The sequence below is a fragment of the Cynara cardunculus genome (assembly GCF_001531365.2).
Source record: "Cynara cardunculus var. scolymus isolate 2C chromosome LG 3, CcrdV1, whole genome shotgun sequence".
Taxonomy (NCBI): Eukaryota; Viridiplantae; Streptophyta; class Magnoliopsida; order Asterales; family Asteraceae; genus Cynara; species Cynara cardunculus.
The window spans coordinates 2,645,796-2,659,660 of record NC_037530.1 but is presented as its reverse complement, the minus strand read 5'-3'; the positions used below and the strand labels follow the sequence as shown (position 1 = coordinate 2,659,660).

The following is a 13,865-nucleotide window of genomic DNA, read 5'->3' as shown; positions in this document are numbered from 1 at the left end:
ACTCAAAGAATTGGGCAGCCAACTCAACGACGTGGATTGTCTGGTTAATGATCAAAGACTTGTTCTTCAGCTTGTTAGAGGACTCCCGGCGGAATACGATACCGTGGCCTCGTATATCAATCAAAGTCTTCCCACGTGGGAGACTGCATGTAGTATGCTCGAATTTGAGCATCATCGACAGACTGCCGGAGAAACCATGACTACACCAACTGCCATGGCTACCGTATCCGCAGAACCTCAGCCCGATCCTTCCAATCCTGTCAACAGAAGACGCCCCAACAACAGGCCCGGACATAGGCGGCCCAATAACTCCTCCAGCGGATCCTCCTCAACAGCCACTAGGCGTGGTTCCGGCCAGCCTCAATCAGCTCATGCGCCGTGGAACACTCAGCCCACTCGGCTGCCCAATTGGGCCTATTGGAACCCTCCGCCATGTCCGTATCCCACCAACCCGGGATGGGCCTCCCCATGGGGTAGATCTTCTATGCCAGTCTGGCCCGCGCCTCCCGGTCCACCTACACATCACAGGTCCGGCCCAAGACCTTCTGGCCCAGCGGCGAACCAAGCCAATCTATCTACCTTTGATCCTCTCGAGCCAACTCAGCTTGGTGAAGCACTTCAAACGATGACCATGGACCCGGTTGATGATCAATGGTACATGGACTCAGGTGCAACTGACCATCTCACGGGTGACCAAGGTAAGATTTCTACACCTTCGTTAAATTGTCCCATTGGCTCGATATTTGTTGGTAATGGTGCTTCTGTGCCAGTTCGTGGATCGGGTTCCTCCATCATTCCCATGCCCACACGTAACCTTCACCTAAACAACATTCTTTACACTCCCAACATCATTAAGAACCTCATTTCCGTTCGTAAATTTTCTGTTGATAATAATGTGTCCATTGAATTTGATCCTAATAGGTTTTCTGTGAAGGATTACCAGAGTGGTTAGATGTTGTCCCGTCACAATAGCTCCACTCGTCTTTATCCTTTCTCGTATCCGGTCACTAACGCCACCTTTTTCACCTCCAGTGCTCGAGATTTTTGGCATGATCGCCTGGGACATCCCGGTGCTCCTGTCTTAGATGTTCTTAGTTCGAATAACATTATTCCATGTTCTAAACGTAATAAATCTTTTGTTTGCAATTCTTGTCAACTTTCAAAGCACAAACGATTACCGTTTTCTGATTCTACGTCTATTACTATTTTACCCTTTGATATTGTGCATTGCGACTTATGGACATCTCCTATCCCTAGCAAAGCAGGTTATAAATATTACATGGTTTTAATTGACGATTTCATGCAATATACTTGGGTTTTTCCGCTCAAATTCAAGTCTGAAACTTTTTCCAAATTTTCTCAGTTTCATAAATACATCCACACCCAATTCAGTCTCAAAATTAAAGATTTCCAATGTGACTTAGGGGGTGAATTCGATAACCAAAATTTCAAATCTTTTGCTGAAACAAACGGTCTTCATTTTCGTTTCTCTTGCCCTCATACTTCCCAACAGAATGGGAAATCTGAACGTATGATTCGTAGACTTAACGAGATCATGCTCACTCTTCTCACACACGCATCTCTCCCACCCCATTTCTGGGTTGAAGCCTTACATACCGCGTGCTATCTCCACAACATTCTCCCCACCAAACTCTTAAAATTCACCACCCCTTTGACTGCCCTCTATCATCGACACCCTTCCTATGATCACCTTTGGGTTTTCGGGTGTGCCTGTTATCCTAACACGACTGCGACTCGGAAACACAAGTTGGAACATCGCTCCACTCGTGTTTTCCTTGGATAACCCCGCCAACTTTCGTGGGTATCGATGCCTTGACCTCTTTTCTGGCAAGATCCTCCTCTCTCGTCACGTCATTTTCGACGAGACCTCTTTTCCTTTTTTTGTTAAACATCCCACTACTCCATCTGACTACTCCTTCCTCGAATCTGATCCATCTCCTACCATCTTTGACCCAGCAGCCACTTCCCCACCACCTACCCAACACACTTCCCCATCTCCCACTCTCCAACAACCTCCTATCATCCATACCTACCACCGTCGAAATACACATGTCCCGACAACCTCCTCGCAGCCCTCTTCAACCGCTGCACCACCACCACCGTCACCCCCTTCACCACCTCCACCGCCGCCGCCACCCGCATCAACCCACCCCATGATCACTCGTTCCCGAGCAACAACTTCTGCCTCTTCTCTTAACCTACATACAGACACACATACTTCACCTTCTCCCATACCAAATTCCCACATCAAAGCCCTTTCCGATCCACACTGGCGCGATGCCATGAATGAAGAATATCGAGCTCTAATGGACAATCACACGTGGGACTTGGTACCTCGGCCCCCTGATGCGAACATTATCCGGTGCATATGGTTATTTCGTCACAAGTTTAACGCAAATGGCACCTTACAACGCTACAAGGCCCGATTGGTCGTTAACGGGAAATGTCAACAGGTCGGCATCGATTGTGATGAAACATTTAGTCCCGTAGTCAAACCGACCACAGTTCGAATGGTGCTCAGTCTCGCTATTTCCCGGGGTTGGTCCATTCACCAACTCGACGTTAAAAATGCTTTTCTCCACGGGGACTTAAATGAGACGGTATATATGTTTCAACCTCCGGGATTCACCGATGCCACTCACCCTAATTATGTATGCAGGTTACGCAAGTCTCTTTATGGGCTCAAACGGGCCCCTCGCGCGTGGTATGACAGATTTGCCACCTATATCACTAAGTGTGGTTTTCGGAATACCGTTAGTGATACTTCCCTATTTGTCTACAAAAAGGGAAGTGACATGGCCTACTTGCTGCTGTATGTTGACGATATCGTTCTCACGGCCTCTAATGACCGTCTTCTCATTGATATAATTGCTCTTTTATCTCGTGAGTTTGTTATGTCAGATTTAGGTACCTTTCATCATTTCCTTGGGATCAATGTTACTCGCAAAGACGGCGGCTTATTTCTTTCTCAAGAAAATTATTCTTCTAAGATCCTATCTCGAGCTCATATGGCAGATTGTAAGCCTAGTTCCACTCCTGTTGACACTTCCCCCAAAATGAGTGCCACAAGTGGTCAACTTCTACCTGATGGGACACATTATCGCCAGTTGGCAGGTGCGTTACAGTATCTTACCATCACGAGTCCGGACCTTACCTATGCAGTACAACAAATCTGCTTATTCATGCATGCCTCACGAGATCCACACTTCCAGTTCCTCAAACGAGTACTCTGTTACCTTAGAGGAACAATTACGTATGGTCTCCATATCTCACCCTCCAAATCAATGAATCTTATTGCCTATTCTGATGCCGATTGGGGGGGTGCCCCGATTCGCGGCGCTCCATTTCCGGATACTGTGTCTTCTTAGGAGATAATTTGGTTTCCTGGTCGTCAAAACGTTAGCCGACCATACCTCGATCCAACGTCGAGGCCGAATACTGTGGAGTTGCAAATACAGTTGCCGAAACGAGCTGGTTGCGCAACTTACTTCTTGAACTTCATGTTCCCGCTCGCAAGGCTACGATTGTTTATTGTGACAATATCTCGGCTGTCTACTTATCTGACAATCCCGTACAACATCAGCGTACAAAACATGTGGAACTCGATATTCACTTCGTTAGAGAAAAGGTCCGAATTGGTGTTGTCCGAGTTTTACATGTTCCAGCCGATTTTCAATACGYCGACATCTTCACCAAAGGGCTTCCGCGTCAYCTATTCAACCGTTTTCGGTCCAGTCTGTGCATTCGTCCCTACACTGCTCAGACTGAGGGGGTGTATTAGCTGTAAATTAGCTATTTCTGAGTTTAGCCTCATTTATTTTAGGATGTTTATTATGTCATTGATCACCCCTAAATGAGTGGAGATCATTTCCTAATTTGTAGCCTCTCAGTTGTATATATATTCGGTTGATGTATATAAAAGATAATAAAAGGAAAACACGATTACTTTCAAGCACTAACTGGATAAGAATCTTCTCTCTCGCCGGGTAAGATTCTTGGCCTTGCCACGCTCACCCGGTAAGGTAAGTGGCACCTGGTAAGCGCTTACATATCAGTAAGAGTCACCTCCCTCACTTACATTATTGGGTAACATTCTCGGCCATCAAATTGAATTGTTGGTAATCATTTCTTATCTAATAAGCGCTAACCAGGTTAGAGGCTGTTTAGTTGGTTTTATATCAAGTCCTGTATGGATAACTGTCAGTGTGGATTAATTAGTCTGTATGGATTTGGAAGATTTTTGTTTCGGTGAGTTTTTCATTGATGGAAGGAGCATGTTTTTCATTTTTTTTAGGTATATAATATTTATATAAGACAGACGCAACAAATAAACTCACCCCCCCCCCAAACATATGGTGAGGTTTGAACCTCTGATCTCCTAGGAGGCCAAAGGCTACGATACTGCTAGGCCAAAGGCCCTTTAGTAGCATGTTTTCCATTGGGAGGGAGATGTTCGGAAAAAAACTTGGTTTTTTGCATAAAGCTCCCTCGTAAAAGCTTATTGAATAAATCACTTTCTATATCAATAATTCACTACCAAACAGTCATGTATAGCTGACTGAATAAACTGTAAGCCCATTAAGCTGCTAACAAACAGGCCCTAAGTGACCAAGTGTCTTCTCCCTTTTTTACCGCATAAGATTCTTGGTTCTTGCTATGCCTCTTACCGTGTAAGATCTTGGCCCTCGTCATGCTCACCCAATAAGCCGTAAGCGCCTACTCAGCAAGTGTTTGGTAAATGACCCCTAAATCTAAAGCAAAATGACAATTGTGCATTTATACATGATCAAGTAACTTAACTTGTATCTAATTGGATTTGCAGACCAGAGGGATCCGATAAAGTTTTGGTCATCCATTTTCGGCATTCCGCTCTAGATCTTGTTTCTTATGAATCGAAAGCGAAACAGCACATATGGTATACTGTTCAACTTCATGAGGAAGGCAAGAAAAGGACTGTTAGTTGATGGCTGCATTGAATTTGTGGGTTAGAGGTGTTAATAATGGCAGACTGCAATCTGCATTGCTTGTTCAGGTATCAAGCCTGCTTCTTCATTGTTTACTGACAACACTATGCATGCATTGCATATTTTTTCTAGATTTGACATCTAATCTTTATGATTCATTTAGGAAAAAAAAACATGTATCAACACACTAACCGAGTAAGAGCATTGTTCGGGTAAGCGACGACTGAAAATTGTTGTTTATTAAAGGGCAATTGCATGAAAAAGTAACGTACTTTAACTTGATTCCGATTTTGGGTAGCGTACTTTCAAAACTTCTATTTTGGTACCTAAGATATAAAGTTTTAAGTATTTAAGTACCTTGGTAACCGGTTGATGTGGCGAGTGATGTGGTATCCGGTTAATGCTTCAGTAAATAATACCGAGGGATTGTTTGATTACCTCTTAATAGTTCCATTAAGATACAACCTCTAAATTGTTAAGAGGTGAATCTTGTTTGGCAAAAAAAAAAAAAAAATCGATCTCTTAATCGTTCTAAAACCCTCTGAATGATTTTGTATCCTGGGTTTTCCTTAACCATTTAGCGCCCTAATTTCATTGTAAACAATTATATTTTATTTTGCATTATATCATGAGAGTCTCTTAATCATTTTGCACCAAACCAGTCAACAACTGTCAAACAACGCTTGAGTTGGATACCACATCAACATGGTAACCGTTTAATGATTCAACCAGTTACCCGGGTACTTAAATGTTTAAAACTTTACATCTTAGGTACCAAAATGAAAGTTTTGGAAGTGCGTTACCCGAAATAGAAATCAAGTTAAAGTACGTTATTTTTTTCATGCAATTTTCCCTCTGTTAAAGCTTTCTTTAATGCTTGTTTTCACTTTTAAGGTTATTCACAGTGTTTTTCTTGTCATATCATAGCCAACTCAACAACTTAAAAAACCTCAATATTTATCGGTTGTATTAGAAATCTCTCTGAAGCTTTTTATCAAAATTTCCGGGTCCCACAATTTTATTTTATATCAATTCTATTTTTATTTATAAAAATCAATATATCAAGATTTATACAAATACATGATTATTTATGTCGAGAAAATATTATTACTTTTAATTTCACACAAATTATTTATTTAGATACATTGATAAGACATGCATTACATATAGACTAATTTAATTATATTAATAAATAAAAATGATTAAATTCATAACTTTTATAATTTTTTTAAAGTATATAATATTTATACATGACAAATTGAACAAATAAACTCATACACCCTCTTCACATTTTGTGAGGTTTGAACCCCTGACCTCCTAGGAGGTCAAAGACTAACATACTGCTATGCCAAAGACCCTTGTAACTTTTATAAAGTTCTATAAAGTTAAAATTAATTAAATACGAAAAATTTCTTGAAAGAAGATCGTTACGTCACGACATCTGATGGAAAACCTCTAAAAGCCCACGTTGTGGATGTTATCAAGTGTCTGGGAAAACACCTACCGAGTCAGAAAACAAACCCTTTCTTATTGGGTCTACACTTGATTGCTATATTTTTTATTAACTTGGATATTCAACCCGTTATGCGAGCCGACTAATCTCAGGACGACCACCTGCTTTGCAGATAGCCCAGAGTTACCACATTTGAACTTCTGTGGTCATAAGAGGATTTTTATACCTCTTTGGATTTGAACATGATACATCCTGGTATTTTTGACTTTTAAAGCTAAGTTCAAACTAATCAGACACCACTCTTTTGGTTTTGGCTTGTTATATTTTTGGATTAGAGTGTCTTGGTATAACAAATAATGAGAGGCCTACAAAACATGGGTATGCATACCCAAAACAAAAAGAGAATTATTATATAGGTAGTAAAACGACACCATTTAATGTTATTGGAAGTTATTTGTGTTTTATGGGTCGTTTTTTTATCTCTTTAATAGTTTTATTAAAAAAAAACCTTTATATTAAGAGGTAAATCTTGTTTGACAAAAAAAAGTCTGCCTCTTAATGGTTTTAAAACCCTCGGGACGATTTTGTATCTTGAGTTTTTCTTAACTATTCAGCGTCCTAATTTTACTCTTAACAATTACCAAACAATTATATTTCATTTTAGATTATATCATAAAAGTCTTTTTATCATTCTGTATCAAATCATTCAACAACTATCAAACAACCCTTATCTTTACAAGTTGTGCATTCCATTTTCAATTGGTAGTGCTCTTCCAACGACCATTATAGATTTCAAAATCACAAAAGAGAAAAGGAATCCAAGGAGTGCCATACCATTATGAATTATGATGACCATTTCTAACTTTATATATTTATAACGAACTTATTTCGTATATGATAATATAAAAAAATTCGTTCGATATTTTTAAATTTTTGTTTAAAACGAGTGATTTAAAGCTTGTAACGATTTTTATTTAACTGTTTAAAAAGACACATATCGTTTTTTTACTCTTGACGTGATGCTTGATATAAGATTTTGAACGAGCAGAGACAAGCTTGATATTGTTAGACTGAGCTTGGACTTGATGCATGGACGGACCTACTATAGGGCATATGGTGGCACGTTATTCCTCCATCGAAGGGTAAAAAAATTTAGGTTTGTGAAAGATGCAACCGTATTAATTTGTTGTGTGCCACCATATGTATTTTGAAACTACAATGAGAACAAATTTTATTTGGTAAAGTTGGTTTGCAAGACTTTTATTCCACCCTAGACTCAAGTTTGAATCTTGTTGGTGTCATTTTTTTAGTCAAATGGTGTCACTGTTCGAAAAAGAAATTCTAGGTTCATCCCTGACTTGATGATTCAGTAATTTGAGGTTCTTCTCTCAAAAGACTCAAGTTCCATTCAAGAGCTCGAAAACATAATCAAAACTATGCTCGATAAAGCCATCTCAATTCAAGTAGCTCGAGAATACGTACAGACTATGTTTAATAAAGCAAGCTTGACAAAAAAAAAAAAATATTGACGTATACATAGGGTAGAGTTCGAGTCGAGATTTTCTAAACTCAGACTCGACTTCTTATATGTTTCAAACTAAATTTTATATTCGAACTCGATAAAGTTTGACTCAATAAAGTACAGTAAGAACTCGTACTCTTTTGTGGTCTTGGTTATTTGATTCGGGAAATCATGATTCGGTTTCGTCCCAATTCTCTTAGGCGTCGTTTGGTTTGATGGAATTTGGAATTAGATTCAAACTCAATATTATTTGCTGACGTGGTTAGTGACATGCATTTTTTTAATCTAAAATTAGTCTTTTTTTTATTCTAAAATTCATCTTCAACCGGTTACTCGAGTACTTAAATGTTTAAAACTTTACATTTTAGATACAATAATAAAAGTTTTAAAAATACGTTACTAAAATAAAAAATCAAATTAAAATAGGTTACTTTTTTTTAATGTAATTTACCCGATTTTCTTTCTTTTGTATTTTCTCCCTCAGGTGTCAGGTCCCACGTAGCAAACCCGCTTTTGGGCCGGGCCGGGCTGGGCTCTAGAAGGCCACGATATTTACAGGAAGCCCCCCTAAACAGTCGGAGTTCAACACTGAGAACTGAGAAGAGATCTCCAGTGCGATCGGCAGCAGTAACGAGCAACCAGAACGAAGAACAACACTTGTAAGCGGTCACTCATCAATGGATTGATATCATCAACTCATTCACAATTGAAGGTACTCCATTCATTGTCTTTTTGCTTCTTTTTTTCAGTGAAACTTGGGTGGGGGTGACATGAACAATGGAGAGATTGATTGAGCTGAATCAACGTCAGGAACGTGGAGAAGTATTTGTTTGATTATCAAGAGAAATATGATATCATCTTATCACGTGGTGAATTAGGATCAGTTTTCGGTACCTCTGGATGCAAATTTTGATTTGGTTTTGACTACTTGTGGCCTTGATGATTCCTTATTATACCTCTTTTATCATTGATGTTTGTTTCATAATCACCATTACGGAATCCCTTTCCACATCCTGAAAGCAGGAAGAAGGAAGAAACCTTCCTTTTATGTTTCTCACCTCCATGGACGCACCTACTGGCTTTATCTCTCTTCCTAGTACTCCTTGATTGCCTTGTTTTTGTCTTCTTAATTTTTCGAATTTGACTCTGGATTTCAGGTTTTGTGAGGTTTACTTGAGCTCCTATGTTGTTTGATTTCAGGTTTTTGAAGGTCGATTTGAGCCCTAACAGGGTTTTGATTTATCGATTTGCAGCATCTTTCGAACTAGTTGTCTGTCGATCTTATAGGAAACTGGGATAAATTCAAGAAGAGACAGAACAGAGAGGATAAAAAGGAAAGAGGTCGAGCAGTTCAAAAGAGCATCTAGTAACTTTGTTATTCTCGTGAAAAGACACTATTCTTTTCGTTTCTTTCTATCTCTAGGCATACTGACGTGAACCAGAAGATTCAACATGGGGAAAACATGAATGGAGCAAGAAAGAATTGGGAAAGGGGAAATTGTTATCTGAGCTACGAGATGATTTCCCTTTCTCTTCCATTTTGAACTCGCTCAACAAATAATGGCTGATGATTTATGCTTTTTCATTAAGGTATGCTTGATTCAGTTTCTCTCATTACAGAACCTCTCTTTTCCCTGCTTTGATTTCATTGAACACGGAACCTGTTCTATGAGTTTAGGTTTTATTCTTTGCTGCCAGAACAAAACAAACATTAAAAACCTTCATGTGAATTGACTTTTTGTCAAGTGTGTATCCGAGTTCATTAGAATACATCTATTCTATTCGATGGTATAGGCATTTCTAGCCCTCTTGTAGTCTTTAATGAATCCATCTAATGAGTCTATTAAATGGATTACTTCTTATCACCGTTTTTTTCTTTGTGGTTCCTAATGGGCAAAAATGTAAATTTGGATTGGGATCTTACTGAAAAAAGGAAATATTGCAATGCTTTTTGGGTGGAGGGAGTCTTACATTTGGAATGATGATTTTCCTTGTCTGATTTCTCCAAATTTTTGAATTTCAGGATATGCTTATCATTAGAGCTCCAGTAAAAAACTACTTGGTGTTGAGAATATGTTTAGTGGCATTTGTTATGGTATGTGGGGTTTTCATGTGTTCAATTGGTCTAAAACAAATTAGCAACTTCACCAAGGCCGGTTACATTGATACGAAAATGGTTGCGCGGCCTTGCGAGATGCCCAACATTGAAAAATGGGAAAGGTCTTATGTGCATTTCCCCAAACCTGCAACTTTTAATCGGTATGCTTTCCTTCTTGAGGTTCAGATTTCATTCTTACTTGTTTTAGCAGAAGAAACTGATATTTTTGCTTTGGGGTATAACTAGGGCCGAGTGTGCATGCAATCCTGTTCGATACTTTGTTATCTCTTCAACACAGAGATCTGGAAGTGGATGGTTTGAGACATTATTAAATAGTCATACAAATGTAAGCTCCAATGGAGAGATATTCTCAGTTAAACCACGGAGAAGCAACATGTCAACAATTGTGGATACTTTAGACAAAATTTATGATCTTGATTGGTTGACAAGTGCATCCAAGAACGAGTGCACAGCTGCAGTGGGCTTGAAGTGGATGCTTAATCAGGTGCGCACTGTCTTGGAACTATACCATTTAAGTTTGTGGCATCCAATCTACGTAATTCTCATATAAACCATGTGTACGTTTCGTTTTATAACTATCTAATCCTTGAATAAAGATATGCATCAGGTGGTATAAAATTTGGCACCAAGTAGGATATGCAATCTAGCCACTGTGTGAATGATACATTCCATTCAATAGAGTGAATTGTTATCCCTGGTGTTCCTTCTTAAAAATTATTTTGTGTCTCGCTTTTATTTAACACCACAAATATATAATTATAATAATAAAGTCACATTGCATGCAGATGATCACAATCATGCTAACAAATATGTCAATAGAAATCACCAGAATGCAGGACCTGTTTGGACTTTATGTATATAGTTCATTGTAGGCTGCAGAAATGTTGCTGAAGTGTAAGATGGCTCATTGTAACCAATGATCTTAGAATAGCAAAAACTATAATAAACCCCTGGTCTTGTATTTTAATTGACAAATAAACAACAGTACTAATGGTCATGGATGCAAAAAAGAGCAAAGTGTGCTTGAATTTATGTTATATGTACTGGACTCTTCATTCATTATTAGCACTTTCTAAGTCTTTTGTCTTCAATACATCCACAAGATGGACCTACCTTCTTATTTGAGATTCTTTCGGAAATGAATCAGTTCCTTGGTAGATGCTTCATAACACGAATTTTACAATATGAATGGTGCTTTGCAAGCTATTAGCAACCTCAAAGTGATATACCAAATTATCAATGAACTCCAGGTTTCTTTTAACTTGCACCACATCAGTATATATCTTCGTTAAACTACCGTCAATCATATTCACAGGTTCTGTAACCCAAAAATCCTCACCAGATGTACATACGAGATGCTTGTCCATGGAACAATGTTCCACCTTTGTATCAAAAAACGACTAAGCGAAAGGTCCCCACATTTAGTTTCGATACATCAACATTGTCAGAGGGATTTGGGTAAGCTGGGAAAGATCACCAAATTCTCTCCAACTATTTGGTCTATGCCAATGTAACTTGTTAACTTGTTGGCTGGTGGTTTCTCTAATCTCATCGTCTCTCCCATGCTCTCAATAAGAAAGATTATGCTGTCCATTTCATGCAACAATCCTTGCCAAATGACCACCCTTTAGCTATGTATGTCTGTAGGTGTTATCAACTTCTTAAGTGCCACACCTGATGGCCTGACCATGGCCATGCACTTTGCATGGACCTCATTGATTTGTTGGGATAGAGGTGCAAATTACAATGGTTATTTGATAAACAAGTTATTGTATGCCTTAATAACCAACCACTCGGGTAACCACTACTGCCAATTTTCCAACTAAGTTTGAGATGCAATATTTTGTCTTGCATGTAGATGATTTTATTATTGTTGCCTTGACCTTTTTTTTAATTATATTTAAATTTAGGGATTGCTTAACTTTGATTTTGTTTCAGGGTTTTCTGCAGAATCATGAAGCAATAACAGAATACTTTAAAACTAAGGGAGTTTCAGTTATCTTTCTTTTTAGAAGAAATCTTCTTCGTAGAAGAATCTCGATACTTGCAAATGCTTATGACCAAAGTGCTAAGCCACTAAACGGGAAACACAAATCCCATGTGCATTCCCCCGATGAGGTCTGTGTGTGTCCATTGGGTGTGTCATGTGTGTGTGCATGTAAGGTGCGTTCGGTATGTGGGACAAGACAGAACATGACAGGACAAAAACTTATCATACCACGTTTGGTGCGACATTAGACTGTATCTGAATGGGGACAAAAATGTAGTTTTCCTGTCCCATCAAAATAGGGAGGTAGGACAATATTGGTAAATTACTAATCTACCCATATCAAATTAAAACCCTAAAACCTTCTACAATTCTTTCACCCCACCTACCTCACTCTCGCCCGTTAAGTCATGTCCTGTCAGTTCCGTCCCCTCCATGTAGCAAACGGACCCGTATGGACATTGACTTACTAAAAAAAATCTGGTATAATGTCAGGCTAAAATTCTAGCAAGTTACAGGCCCTCAATCAATACAACATTGCTGATACCCGAGCTGAAACAAGCCGACAACATGGTTAAACAAGCACTGGATTACTTCAATAGCACTCGACATATTATCCTCTACTACGAGGACATAATCAAGAATCGCAGCGTAAGACGTTCAACAATTTTAGTCTCTGTGTGTTTCTTTGGTCGCCGGTAATTTACAAGCCAAGGGTATTCACGGGGTCGGGTGGGATATACAGGGTTCATTTGGTTTGTTTTTTGGTAGTTGTGAATTAAAAGAATTGGTCGTTTGCAGGTATTGAACGACGTTCAAGATTTTCTTAGGATCCCACGAATGAAGCTAAAGAGCCGGCAGGTGAAGATACACAAAGGCCCTTTGCACGAGCAGGTTGAAAACTGGAGCGATATCCAAAAGGTACTAAATGGAACCCCTTACGAAAGCTTCCTGCATGAAGATTATCGAGTTAGTTAAATGCTGCTTCTAATTGTGTATATGTTGTTTTAACTAACTCATTCTTTATTTATTTCCTTCGTTTTGTTCGCCGAAATTTTTGATCCGCTGCTTTCCACTTTAGCATCTTAATCTCAATCTAATTTAAATCTTGTCTGGATTTGTGTTTACTTTTGTAGACTAATACTGATATAATTGAGAAACTAGTTCCTAGGTTGAATCCGATGTTTAATGCATGATGAATGTGGTTTTATATAAGCTTAGGGGTCGTTTTACCAGACGCTCACCGGGTAAAGTGCTTACTGGGTAAGGGGTCTTTTACCAAAATGCTTATCGGGAAAGAGTCACCACTCACATTGTCAGATAAGATTCTTGGCCATGAAAGGGCATCGGATGTAATGTAACAATCTTACCTGGTAAATGCTTACTGATAAGAGTCGTCACCCTCATTTACTGGGTAAGACCCTCATTCCTTGCCTTGCCTCTTACTTGGTAACGTTCCGGCCCTTGCCATGTTAATCTGGTAAGGTAAGTGACATGGTAAGCACTTACCATTAAGAGTTGTCACCCTCACTTAGCGGTAAGACTCTCGTTCCTTGCCTTGCTTCAATGCCTCGTACTAGGTGAAATTCTAGCGCTTGCAATGTTAATCTGGTAAAGCTAAAGTGATTTGGTAAGTGCTTACCTGGCCAAATGGCTCCTAAGAGTCACCACTCTTACTCACCTTATTGGTTAAGATTCTCAGCCATCAAATGACATGGTAGGCAATAATTATACCCGGTAAAGCTACCTGGGTAAAAATCACCACCCTCACTTACCGGGCTTGATTGTCGGTCCTTGAC

General features: G+C 39.2%; 2 protein-coding genes across 7 annotated transcripts in view; both read left to right on the top strand.

Annotated features, from left to right (window-relative positions):
• Window positions 1–5,207, top strand: part of LOC112509294 (RNA pseudouridine synthase 2, chloroplastic) — a 12,937-nt gene extending 7,730 nt beyond the window's left edge. The window contains exons 8-9 of one of the 2 annotated variants that reach the window (XR_003068817.1): window positions 4,844–5,053; window positions 5,149–5,207. The gene's annotated coding sequence lies outside the window, so the exon portion shown is untranslated. Of the gene's footprint in view, window positions 1–4,843 lie in introns of both variants that reach the window. The other variant, XM_025114168.1, reaches the window with a different exon arrangement.
• A 3,330-nt stretch (window positions 5,208–8,537) lies between these two features.
• On the top strand, window positions 8,538–13,243 carry LOC112509959 (nodulation protein H-like). 5 transcript variants are annotated; one of them, XM_025115190.1, is made up of 8 exons: window positions 8,538–8,672; window positions 9,161–9,301; window positions 9,384–9,550; window positions 9,984–10,219; window positions 10,305–10,563; window positions 12,018–12,197; window positions 12,562–12,717; window positions 12,868–13,243. In XM_025115190.1, exons 3-8 carry the CDS (start codon window positions 9,521–9,523, stop codon window positions 13,042–13,044), a joined length of 1,038 nt encoding a protein of 345 aa, XP_024970958.1. In that variant the 5' UTR covers window positions 8,538–8,672; window positions 9,161–9,301; window positions 9,384–9,520; the 3' UTR covers window positions 13,045–13,243. The 5 variants fall into 5 exon arrangements, with proteins under 5 accessions (XP_024970958.1, XP_024970956.1, XP_024970960.1 ...); XM_025115188.1 differs by having other exon boundaries at window positions 9,161–9,550; XM_025115192.1 differs by having other exon boundaries at window positions 8,544–8,672; window positions 9,214–9,550.
• Window positions 13,244–13,865: the final 622 nt, after the last annotated feature.

Bases quoted from the DNA above. Each gene is read 5' to 3' on its own strand.
- LOC112509959 (XM_025115190.1), top strand. From the start codon at position 9,521: ATGGCTGATGATTTATGCTTTTTCATTAAG. The intron at 9,551-9,983 runs GTATGCTTGATT...TTTGAATTTCAG, and splicing joins ATTTATGCTTTTTCATTAAG to GATATGCTTATCATTAGAGC. The intron at 10,564-12,017 runs GTGCGCACTGTC...ATTTTGTTTCAG, and splicing joins TGAAGTGGATGCTTAATCAG to GGTTTTCTGCAGAATCATGA.